The 12,481-nt window shown below is 50.9% G+C and overlaps 1 protein-coding gene across 1 annotated transcript in view; it reads left to right on the plus strand.

Moving 5' to 3' along the window:
• Positions 1-1,699: 1,699 nt before the first annotated feature.
• SCD5 (stearoyl-CoA desaturase 5) overlaps positions 1,700-12,481 on the plus strand; it is a 153,261-nt gene continuing 142,479 nt past the window's right edge. Inside the window, exon 1 of the mRNA XM_027059458.2 lies at positions 1,700-2,160. Coding sequence (XP_026915259.1) covers positions 1,929-2,160 — 232 coding nt within the window. The 5' untranslated portion in view covers positions 1,700-1,928. The remainder of the gene's footprint in view (positions 2,161-12,481) is intronic.

Below are 12,481 nucleotides of genomic sequence, written 5' to 3' on the forward strand. Positions count from 1 at the left end.
ATAAAAAAAAAAAGCCCAGGTTGAGAGGAATAATGAGGTCTATACCCTCTAGTTTCATGTTCTATTGTCTCACTAGTCATTATATAATGTCAACATTTATCCAGTTTCCAGGCTAATTTCCTTTCATTCTAAAGTATCAGCTCCATCTGAAGCGCCACCGTAACACCCCTCAGGGGCCCCAATTCCACTGCCACATACAGTTTTAAATCAGATGGCATTTTTTTAATGTTTATTTTTGAGAGAGAGACAGAGCGTGAGTGGGGAGGGGCAGAGAGAAGGAGACACAGATCCAAAGCAGGCTCGAGGCTCTGAGCTGTCAGCACAGAGCCCAACGTGGGGCTCGAACTCATCAACCGTGATGAGATCATGACCTGAGCCAAAGTCTGACGCTCAACCGACTGAGCCACCCAGCCGCCCCATAAATCAGACGTTATTGTAACCTGGCTGATTGGACTGTTTCAGGTCTGCTAACAGTAAGATGCTCTTGTATGGCCCTTTCATGCAGCCAGTTCTTTGTAATTTTTCCCCCTCTCCTGGAATCTTGGAAAGGATGTGTAACCCAAAAATCAGCCTTATTTGTCAACATAATGGTACTCCTTCAAACTCACATTCATAGAATTGCAAGCTGGAAGAAAGCGTAAACATTAGTTCTGTTTCCCGGGTAAGAAAATTTGTGTCTGGAAAGCCAAGACGGGTCACACGACTCAGAACTAGAACTCAGAGCCCCTGATTTCCAGTCCTGAGCGCTTTTTCTTCGGCTACCACACGTGCAGTCTCACCTGCTTAGAACACGACCAGCTCACCCCGTCAGCATTTCTGTGCAATTAGGGCTCCCTCTGAACAGCTCTGAATTGTCTGCGAGAGGGGAATGAACAAACACAAGTTTTTCACGGGGTAATTTTCCTTGGAACGTTCTGGGTGATTTTTCTAAAGCCCCGTTCACAACGGTGCTGACTTTACGGTACTGTTCCATCAGCGGAGTCCGGAAGGGCGCTGATTAGTCCAGAGTTACCCGTAAGCAGAGCTCCGCCGCGGATGGGCTGCGCGGAGGACAGGGCACTGGTGGCTACTAAATCACGTATCATCTAAAAGGCACTAATTGAGCACCTACTGTGTGTCTGGTTGCGGCTGCCTGTTAAAAGTTGAGCAGCTGCCTCCATCCCTCCACTGGCCCAAGGAGCCAGTTGAACCTGCAGACGCATGCGCTTCTGATTCTCATCTCGGATATGGCCTTAACCTGTGTTGCGACCCCAGGCAAGTATTTTAAATCCGCCAACACCAGTGAACTGTGGCTTCAAAAAAAAAAAAAGGTATTTTCAAAAGGGAAAGGTATTTTTTGGAACTGGAGAAGCACACAAAAACGACAAAAGTGCCGTGAGCCGCGCTGCAGGCTCCCTGGCGGGGGAGCCACATGCCCCCACCCTCGGGCGGAGGGGCCAAGCGCCTGCCCCGCGCGCCCGCCCGTCGCGCTCAAGGCAGCCCGGGGCAGCGGAGGCCAGGAGGGCGCCTTCCTCTTTAAGAGCCCCATAAGCCGTCCTGATTGGCTGTAGCTATGCAGGTCTTCCTTCCCGGACTCCCTCCGAGGGCTCCCTCCCGCTCCCTCTCCGCGCGCCCTCCCCCAACTCCGCGCCCCCTCCCGCCCCCTGCGCTCGCCTCCTCTTCCTCGCAGCGGAGTTTGGCCCCAGCAGCCGCCGCGGTGATTCGCCAGCAACAGATGCCGGGCGCCCAGATTGGCATCCTTAGTCCCCGCTGAGCGCCCGAAGAAGAGGGCAGGAACCAGAGAAGGGCCTGGAAGGCGGGGACGGGAGTGCAGAGACCACCCCTCCCCAACCCCAAAAGGCAGAAGCCCCCGCCCCCCACCGGAGAGCTCCGCGCCGGCCAAGCGCCTGCCTGCTGCCGCTGCCTCGGGCGCCCACCTCTCCCCAGCCATGCCCGGCCCGGCCGCCGACGGGAGGCAGGTCCCCTTCCGCAACGCCAAGGAGGAGATCCGTGCGAGGATCGAAGTCTCGGAAGGCGGCGGCGACCCGCAGAGACTGGGCGGACGCGGGCAGCGGCAGATCGTCGTCTGGAGAAACGTCGTCCTGATGAGCCTGCTCCACTTGGGGGCCGTGTACTCCCTGGTCCTTATCCCCAAAGCCAAGCTGCTCACCCTGCTCTGGGGTAAGTCCCGCCGGCGCCCCCTGTGCCCCGGGCGCCGTGGCGAGGCCACGGCGGGGCGCGCGGAGTCGCCGGCCGCCGCTCCGCTGCCGGTGGTGCGGGGAGCCCTGTCCGCACTCCGCTCGCTTCCCCCACGCGCCCGGCCCCTTTGCCCTGCAGTGGTCGGCCCTTGGGACGGGCTGCTATCTCAGTCCAGGTCTTTGCAACTTCTCCCTTCTCCGCTGTCTGGCTAAGTGGGCGCATTTGCCGACTCTTGGTTGGAGAGCGGGAGGGACCCGGAGTCCGGTCGGTCCACCGCTGGGTGCAGAGGCGCGCCGAGGGACGTGCTGGGCGCCGGCTGGCCGAGGCTTCCGGGGAGGGAAGACGGGCGGGATTGTTGTGTCGTCCGTGCTGGTCCCTGGGGTCCTCCTATCTGCCGCCTTTCAGGTTCTCAGTGTCCTCCGCGGGCCGCGGACCTTGGGGCCGAGTTAAGGACAAGAAAGGGAGTGGAGGAAGGTGGAGAGACCCGGCATAGGAACGGTCTTGATTCTCGCGCGTGAGATGGATGAAACCAGTTTCCCTCCTGTCCCCGCAAGGCTCCTGCCTCTGCCCCCTCCGTGATCTGCTATGTCCAGTTGCACTTACACGGTCCCAGAAGTTTCTTGGCGAGCAAACCGAGACCTTGGCGAGATCGCTCTGTCGCCAGCACAGAGCTCTATCTGTGGCTGGGGAGAGCCTCCTCCAGGCCCTGTCTTATTCTGGCAGGTGCGGGGCTGTCGCCGCATCTGTGACTCTCCCACCGCCGTTCTTCCTAGCCAACCCCCCCCCCCCCCCGTCCTTGTTGGCAGGGGAGGGAGCCCAAGAGTGGACCAGGGCACCCACCCACTCCTTGATCTCCTGGGCGCCTGAAACTCAGTGCCTGCCTTACACGACCCAAGTTGCTGGCCTCTGAACCACCTCGCAGAACCCCCCTGGCCCCAGTAATGGGTTTTGACTTCAATCACCTCAGAGGCAATAGCCAGGACAGAAGGTGCAGGCATTGATATCCCAGGCTGAGAACTTGATGAAGTTATCCAAGAAGCCCTTTCAGCTCCCATTTCGGGCATCTCCAAGGATCAGGGGCAGGAGAAGCACAACCTGCTTTTATTTCCAGAGGGGAAAAGGAAGGAAGATAATAAGAAGACTTCTTTCTGCAAAGCTTATTTGGTACAGTGCCAGCTTCAGATGCCGAGGTTGATAAAGGGCCACTCTGGTTGCAAGCCTTCCCTTGAAACCCTATAGCCCCTGTTGGAAGCGAACGCGTCTAGAATGGTGTAACTCTTAGGGGGTGTGACTGAGAGAGGGATGGTGAGAGGGGAGTCTTTGGGAATCCATGGAGCCTTTTCTCCCCCCTTTAAGTAAGCTCCACACCCAATGCATGCCCTCAAACTCACTACCAGGGGTCAAGAGCCACTTACTCCACCAACTGAGCCAGCCAGATGCTCCATGAAGCCTTTTGAAGTTCCGCAAAAGCCCTTGGCAACCCCCTGCTCATGCCTTCCCCAGTCAGTGCACCTCCTCAGTTCTTTCTTTTCTTTCTTTCTTTCTTTCTTTCTTTCTTTCTTTCTTTCTTTCTTTCTTTCTTTCTTTCTTTCAAGAGAGAGTGAGCAAGCAGGGGAAGGGCAGAAGAGAGAGGGAGAGAGGGAATCACAAGCAGGCGCCATGCTCAGCTGGACCGGGGGTTAGATCTCAACCCCGTGAGATCATGACCTGAGCTGAAATAAGAATTGGATGCTTAACCAACTGAGCCACCCAGGCACCCTGCACCTCCTCAATTCTGTGTCCTTTCTACCATCGTCTTTGTGATCATGTATTGGTTTAATTCTGTATCCTCCTTCATCCCTTATCTCCAAGTGACTAGATTGTAAGATGCTCAGCCATTGCTTCGTGAACATACCCCCCCACACTGCCATTTAAAGCCCTTACAGCCCCAGAGCCTCTGTGGAGCTCCTCTCTCCCTTTCCAGGGGTTCAGATTGTGCCATTGGACTTCAGAGTCCACCTGCCTCCAGGGGATTAAAGCTTAGTCTTAATAGCTGCAGTGTCAGAGAGAGCTCAGAGAGAGGTGAGCACTTAAAACATTTCCTTACATACCCGGAGCTCTGGAGGACCCACAGGCTCCACCCCCTATAGCCCCCAAGGCCTGCTGACCCTGGCACCCCACCAGGAGCCACAAGGACATGGCCTCCTCTCCAGGCTTGCCAAGTCACTTCTGCCTTTTCTAGGCTCTTCTCTGTAGTGAAGACAGAATCTTTGTTTCTGAACGACCTTGGCCGGAAGATGCCTCCCTCAGCCCCAAACTCCTTCAGCTTCCCCAGAAAAGCCAACACACTGCAGGAATCTGGTTTCCCTCTGTGGGTGATGTTGCCAACCCCACTCTTGTACCTTCCTGCATTGTCTTCTGCCTTAGCTACCTTTCATCAGCTCGGTTCTCTGAATCTTGATTCTCTCCCTACCTGTGCTTCATTGCATCACTAGAAAGAGAGAGAGAGAGAGACAGAGAGAGAGAGAGAGAGAGAGAGAGAGAGAGAGAGAGAAAGAAAGAAAAAGAAAGAAAGAAAGAAAAGAAAGAAAGAAAGAAAGAAAGAAAGAAAGAAAGAAAGAAAGAAAGAAAAAGAGAGGGAGGGAGAAACAGAGAGAGAAAGAGAGAAGGAGGGAGTGAGGGAGAGAGAAGGATGGGGGGGAGAGAGAAAGAAAAGAAAAAAAGAGCATGTAGTGGTGGCTGTTGTGGTTTCACAGTCCAAAATTTTGACTTAGAAACATTCTAAACAAATGAATCTTATCTGATGGACATTTTGTGAGAGAAGAAGGAGAGACAGAGATGAGCTAAGATTTGTTGTGCTGATCACTATGATAGATAGGGTTATTTTCAGTGAAAGCCCGGGGGTCTTGAGCCACAAATATCCCCCACTGGATACCCTGTTTCACCCACTTCTGCTACTGGCTCTATCCAGCTTTAGGACTGAGTTCATGCGCTAACAGGCTGCTCATCTGCTTCAGGGACCTAAGTTGTCAAGGAAATTGGCTTAGCCCTTCCATTGCTTGCCACCCTTCATCCCAGGTGAGGTTGCCCTGGGAACAAGAGGCATTGATGCAATGCACCCAGCAGGGACTGTGTGTTAGGTGTGCAGTGTGATTTGTGGAGTGGGAGAATGTCCTCCATGAAAGGTCCATCCAGTTATCCTGCCCAGCCTCCTCTGTTGCCTAACCCCCTACCCTTTTATGACTCTCCTTGGGACCAGAGCGAGTTGTTTCCCTTCTTCCCCTTGCAGTTTCCTAAGTGGGCAGCCTACCAGAACAGAATGCTCTTGGTGCCACAGGTCCTGAGGGATGAGTTAACAAGTTGATTGAAGGACAGAACACAAACTCCAACTGAGTTGGAGAAAAATCTTCACCTGCAGGCCTGAGCTCACAAAAGTGCCTGCTTTGACAGTTTTTGGCCAAAGGCGCAGTTAGTCCATGCCCTGAGTCCCAACATGAGTGGGACAGAAGAGTGAGTGGCAGGAGTCATGGTATTAAGAGTCCTGGGCTCCTTTCCAGAAGGCTTTGGCTTCGCCTGTCTCCGGGCATTCTGCTGTTGGTTTCCAGAAATGTCAGGGAGTTTTCTGGTTTCTCTCTAAGTGTCACTGAGTCCCCTAAGTGTGTTTCATGGTGACATCATAGCTTTTGTGTCCTCTTGGGACAACTTCAGTGGAAGTATGAGGCATGTGAACAGTAATTAGCCCTGTAACCCTGCTCCCTTCCTCCATCCAGTCCTGGGGCAAACCATTGAGGCTATTCCGGATTCCCTGGTGCCCTTGCTGGAGCTTCTGGACTCTCTGAAGTGGGGTTTAGCCTATGGGGAGGAAGCTAGCTTATGGGGGGGAAGCTGGGAGGGGGCAGGGATTAACAAAGCACTTGGGGGGGGGGCCGAAGGGAGCATTGGGAGAGGCTGGGGTTTGGAGAGTGCTGGTCCACCAATCAAATTCTGTGCAATTCCGAGAGTTGCCCAAAGATGAGCTGTCTTCTGTCAGGCATTGAGTAAACTCACTCCACGACTTGGGATCCTCTTGATGTCTTTGTTGGGTTGTGCTTCTTTTTCTATCAAGTCCCTACAGTTGTCACAGAGCCCCAAGAAGGTGTGACTTCAGACTTCTGGCTTGCCTCCGTATTTTCTAGGGGGAGTGTGTCTCAGGAGAGAGAGACCTATCTGAGCAAGAATCCTTGCTTTCCTACTTACCAGCTACATGACCTTGGACAAATTAACATCTCTAAACTCCAGTTTTCGCACCTGTAAAATGGGTATATTAATACCTCTTGCTCTAAATTTGAGAGGCGTGTAAATCATAGCATGGTACCTTGCTGTTGGTGTTCAATAATTATTAGCTGCCATTATTATTGGTCCTGATATTGGCTCTTTTTCTTTAATAGAAGGGAAAAAGGTCCTCCTACGGCACAGTGAATTCTGCAATGCTGGCACAGAACTTGGCTTTGTTGCCTCTCTTGTATGGAAAAGAGTGCTTTGGCTTTGGAAACAAAGGTTCTTTCTCAAAATTCCCAAAGAGAAATGAACACATCCCTTCTAGTCTTTCCTCCCTCCCCCATCCCCTTCTCTTTGATTCTGTCTTCCTTCTATTTTCCTCCAAAAGGTCACTATTCTGTAGATAAGAATCTTTTTGTTTAGCTGACAACTCACCTGGTCTTTGGCGTTTTCTTTAGGGTTTTTTGAGCACAGCCCAATCATTTCTAAATCTCTAACAAGTCTCAGTTTTGACTTGTGTTTTTTTTTTCCTCCCATCCCGGTCTTCTTGAGTCATGTTAAAAAAAAAAAAAAAACTTTAATGCTCAATTAAACTACTAAAAAAACGAAAAATGAAAAAGAGTCTTCCTTTTTTAAAATCTGTAATTCCCAGCCCATTGTTGCAACTGTTGCATTTTTAATAAATGGGCAAGCTCTAAGAGCCTTACCCAAGGCTGGCGTGCAGCAAAACAGGAGAGAAGAGAGTCTGCTTTTGCTGGCTTAATAGTCCCGCCAAGTATAAATATAGGTTTGAGGTTAACATTATTAACTCAGTTTTTTCTAAAGCTGGTCAAGGTCCCTGCAGACTGTACTGTGATCTAGAAATGAGAAAGAGTGCTACAGAGTAGAAACCAGGGCTGGAATGAATGTGCTGCCCCTAGTTCAGCCTCATACATGTCCCCTTCCAGTTTGTGAGCCTCGGCTTCCTTGTCTGTGAAAGGGGGGCGGTGATACTGAGCTGAAAGTTGTTTTCAGAACTGGGGCACATAGGAAAGTGCCTGCCAGAGAGTAGACACTCAGTGCTGCCTGCTGTTATTACCTCCCACGATGGGGGCCAGTGTCATGAAATCTGCACTGGCTTCATCGTCTGTCTGGGACTTGGAGCACTTGGGGCTCAAATGTAAAAAGCACATCCTTTATTTATTTATTTTAAATTTGTTTTAATGTTTATTTTTGAGAGAGAGAGAGAGAGCACAAGGAGGGGAGGAGCAGAGAGAGAGGGAGACATAGATTCCAAAGCAGGCTCCAGGCTCCGAGCTGTTAGCACAGAGTCCAACGCGGGGCTCAAACCCATGAACCGCGAGATCATGACCTAAGCTGAAGTGGGACGCTTAACCCACTGAGCCACCCAAGCGCTCCAAGGCACAGCCTTTAAATCCAAATGTTCCATCATGACCTTGCTGTAACATTTTTGTTCTTGCCTTGTCTAGTTTTGTGTATGATATAAAATTATAATAATTGCCTGGAAAAGCCATTGATCGATTTATAAAAGGATGACATAGCCATGGTTAGGATTTTGCAAAACACAGTGATGTCTTTGGGTGACATTATTCTCAATGAGTGTGTATTTTGACATTCTTTAGTTTCTGGCATGCAGTCTACCTGTCCCTGCTGTCTCATGTATGGTTTCTTAGCCCTGAGGTTAAGAGTATGGGCTTTGGAGTGAGGGTCTGGGATCAAAACCCAGCCCCCAGGGGCACCTGGATGGCTCAGATGGTTGAGTGTCTGACTTTTAGTTTGTGCTCAGCTCATGATCTCACAGTTTGTGGGTTCAAGCCCTGCATTGTGCTCTGCGCTGACAGTGCAGAGCCTGCTTGGGATTCTCTCTTTCCCTCTCTCTCTCTGCTCCTACCAGCCCTAAACATAAATAAATAAACTTAAAGAAAAAAGCCTCCCAAGTTCAGCCTTGGGCAGATGACTACCTTCCCGAACCTTAGTGTCCCCAGGTGTGCAGTGAGGTTAATTACTAGGACAACAGTATTGCAGCTGGAGGGAAATGAAACAATGCAGTAAAGAACTTGGCCTGACCTGTGATGAGCACAGGGTGATGTGTGAAAGTGTTGAATCAGGGGTGCCTGTCATGATCTCACAGTTTGTGGGTTTGAGCCCCATGTCACGCTAGCTGATAGCTTGGAGTCTGGAGCCTGCTTTGGATCCTCTGTCCCCTTCTCTCTCTGCCCCTCCCTCCCTCCCTCTCTCTCTCTCTCTCTCTCTCTCAAAAATAGATAAACATTAAAAATTTTTAAAAAAGAAAGTGTTGAATCACTATATTGTATACCTGAAACTAATATAACGTTGTATATTAACTACTGGAGTTAAAAAAACAAAAAGAAAAAGAAAAAGAAAAAAAGAACTTGGCCTGCAAGCAGCACAGAGGAAATGTTATCCCTGTGCCTGGGTCCACATTCCCTTATCTGCTTCCCTCTGTTTAGTTCATCCTTTGGAGGCTGGGCCTTGTTCCTGCACCCTCATTGTCAGAAAGCCTTGGTCATGGGGTCAAGGCTGTTGCCTCTGATTTTATTTTGTCAGACAATGGGGTGGTGGCCCCACAACAGGTACCGGCTGTGTCCCCCCCAGAAATGCCCATCCTTCGTTCATTATGTGTGCCAGTGGCCACGAGAGAGGTCCTCACAGTTGTACATGCAGTCACATACTCATCCATCCACAAATTCATTCATTTTTTTCCATTCCAGTGATTGTCAAAACAGGCTGCCCGTCAGAATCACTTGGGGATCCTTTGCAATTTTTGGAAGCCTCAGCCCTCACCCAGAATTGGAATCTCTAGGAGTGATGCCCTGGCTTCTTCCTCTCCTCCCGTCCCCTCCCCTCCCCTCTCCTCCCCTCCCCTCCCCTCCCCTCCCCTCCCCTCCCCTCCCCTTCCCTTCCCTTCTCTTCTTTTCCATTTGGATATTTCTGATGCACAGCCGGGCTGAGAACCATTATTTAATTCCCTTGTTGGATAATGTTTATGACTCACCCATTACCTACCAGGCTTTGGCTCTATCCCTGACTTCATGGCACTTAGAGGCCAACTGGAGAGACGGACAGGTGCACCGTATGCCAAGGCAGCATTAGTTACAGAGTGCTGGCCTGGGGAAGCTGGGGAGGCTCCCCGCAGGAAGAGATGGCTGCACTGAGCCTGGCAGGAGGCCCGAGGCTGGGGCTGGCTGGTGGAGGGGTTTGGGTGAGATGGCATTGGGGGGGGGGGGCGGTGAGGAGAGACAGAGAAGGCCGGTTCAAGGACCTGAATGTCCAGTGAGGCTGGAGGTGGTCAGGGGCCAGATGCAGGGCAAGGAAGATTCCTGGGGACTAGCAGGATGGGGCATGTGGAGAGGCTGCCCTCAACCTCTCCCTGACTTTCGCCTTCTCTCAGCCCATCACACGCACCAACAATTCCTGCTATGATCGAATGGTCTGGAGTGAAATTTTTAGGCCAGACACTTGCCGGTGGGATAAGTGAGTCTGAAGTTTTCCAGGAAAGACCCTGGGGCAGCCGCCTAGAGCAGGTGGGCAGTGGAGCACGGCTGGCCCTCAGGCTGTCCAGAGCTGAGGGGAGGCAAGGAATAACATCTCGGCTGGGCATCTGATTTCAGACTCAAAGGTACTGTTCCGAGACTCGTTTACGAAAACGCCTGAGTACAAGAGTACAGGCAAACCAGACCCAGCGTGCCGTCCTCCACTCCCCTCCCTGTTCTCTACTCTTCCTTGTTTCTGGAAGGTGCATATGTATGGGGATGGGGGACGGTGTCCTTGCCTCACTTTCTCCCTTGAAGGTGAGTTTAAACGGCTGGTTCTCATTAGCCCTCATTTCAGGTTAGTCCTCTTTCCGACATTCTGCTCCCCATTTCACAGCTTACTAGGATAGGTTAGAGGGCTCTGTGGGCCAGCAGCAGGGTCACCAGGGGCTTGTTAGAAATAAAGTCTTTGGGGCCCCTGATGGTTCAGTCGGTTAAGCATCTGACTTCGGCTCAGGTCATGATCTCATGGTTTGTGAATCTGAGCCCTGTGTCGGGTGAGCCCTGCTTCTCTCCACCACCCCCTGCCCTTCGTGGCATTCTCTGTCTCTCTGTCCCTCACTCACTTATATCCTCACTCTCAAAAAAAGAAAGAAAGACAGCTGTTCAGACCCCATTCTGGACCTACTGAGTCAGGACCTGCCTCTTTTTCTTTTTAATTTTTTTTAATGTTTATTTATTTTTGAGAGAGAGAGAGAGAGAACACAAGTGGGGAGGGGCAGAGAGAGAAGGAGACACAGAATCGGAAGCAGGCTCCAGGCTCTCGGCTGTCAGCACAGAGCCTGACATAGGGCTCGAACCCATGAACCGTGAGATCATGACCTGAGCTAAAGTCGGACTGACTGAACCACTCAGGTGCCCCAAGACCTGCCTCTTAATAGATGTCCAGGTGATTCATCTCCACGCTACAGTTAGAGAAGTGAGCCCTTAAGTGCAGCCACAGGCTGAATGTCCAGAGGAGCCGGATGGACGTGAGTGGGATTTGCCAGCTCTTCCTTCTTCCTCTTAATGGCCTCCTCCCCTCACCCTCTCCTCCTCCCCTTCTGCCTCCTTGTAGCTTATTTTAGAACATGTCAGGATCCTGCTTCTCTTGCCAACAAAAGGCTGTTGCTAAAATCTTTCAGCCGGCAGAAGCAATGTTTAATTCATGGGCTAGAAAATTAATTTTATTTTCATGAATAGAACTGGGGAAAAATAACAGGAAGGCTCTGTGCACAGCCCTTGGGGATTCAGCTTGTCTATTTAACAGATGAACTGGTAAAGGTGAAGAGGCCTCAGGGGAGGGCTGTCTTCCACAAAATTATGAAGTAAATCAGATCAGTTAGGATGCTTTTGGCCACAGCACAAAACTCAAGCTTAAGTGGCTTAAATGGTAAGGAAAATTTCTAATTTCAACTGATAATAAATCCTCAGGTAGGGTACTTCTGAGGTAGGGCACTCCTGTCATCAAATGGCAGGTTTTATTTCTGCCATGGTGGCCATGTCAAATTTAGTTTTCCTCGTGGTTACAATATGGCTGCCAGAGTGCCAGGCAGCACATGGAGTTACAATGTCCTACAGAAAAAGAAAGAGGATGTCCCTTCCTGATGTTTCAACAGAGAGATCTTTCCTGGGCACCTCACACCTGATGTCTCCTCCAGTCTCACTTGCAGGATTGTGTCCCAAGTCCCTTGTTAAGCCAGTCATTGGCAGAGGATTACTCAAGGTTGGCCACCAAGCCACATGTGGTAGGGGTGGAAGGAGTGGGGATTAAGAGGCAAGCAAGATCCAGGCCCTGCTCGAAGGAAGAAGATGGCTTGGCTGCTCGGACAGCCAACACCTTTACTCCAGGGACTTCCTTCACCTTTTGTCTTGACTTTCCCTCTTTGGTGTCACCTCCATTCCCTGGAAAGGCTCTGGTTTCATATGGTAGCCTTTTCTCTCTCCTCTGTTTCCCACCCCCTGAACTTTTCTCAAATCCTGCTGTCATTACAGTGATTTGTAAAAGTCTGCCTTTTCCGTGAGGCTTTGACCTCTTCCATGACACCCCTGCCTCCCCAGGACCAAGCACACAGCCTCTGCTCACATATCAGTGTTGGGTGAATGGATGAAGGAATAAATGAAGGAGTTTAAGCACTGTGTAGCCTTTTCTTCTAACAGAAGATAAAGTTTTATCCTTTAACTTAAAAAATGTCTTTTTCCCCAGGGGCGCCTGGGTGGCTCAGTCGGTTAAGTGTCCGACTCTTGATTTTGGTTCAGGTCTTGATCTCATGGTTCGTGGGTTTGAGCCCTGCATTTGGCTCTGCGCTGACAGTGCAGAGCCTGCTTGGGATTTTCTCTCTCCCCCTCTCTCTGCCCCTCCCTGCTTCTGCTCTCTTTCTCTCAAAATAAATAAATAAAAATACGTGTTTTTTCCTCTTGGCGCCTGGGTGGCTCAATCAGTTGAGCATCGGACTCTTGATTTCGGCTCAGGTCATGATCTCACAGTTTGTGAGTTTGAACCCTGCCTCAGGCTCTGCGCTGACAGCGTGAAG

Source organism: Acinonyx jubatus, chromosome B1 (assembly GCF_027475565.1).
Source record: "Acinonyx jubatus isolate Ajub_Pintada_27869175 chromosome B1, VMU_Ajub_asm_v1.0, whole genome shotgun sequence".
In the NCBI taxonomy this organism is placed as follows: domain Eukaryota; kingdom Metazoa; phylum Chordata; class Mammalia; order Carnivora; family Felidae; genus Acinonyx; species Acinonyx jubatus.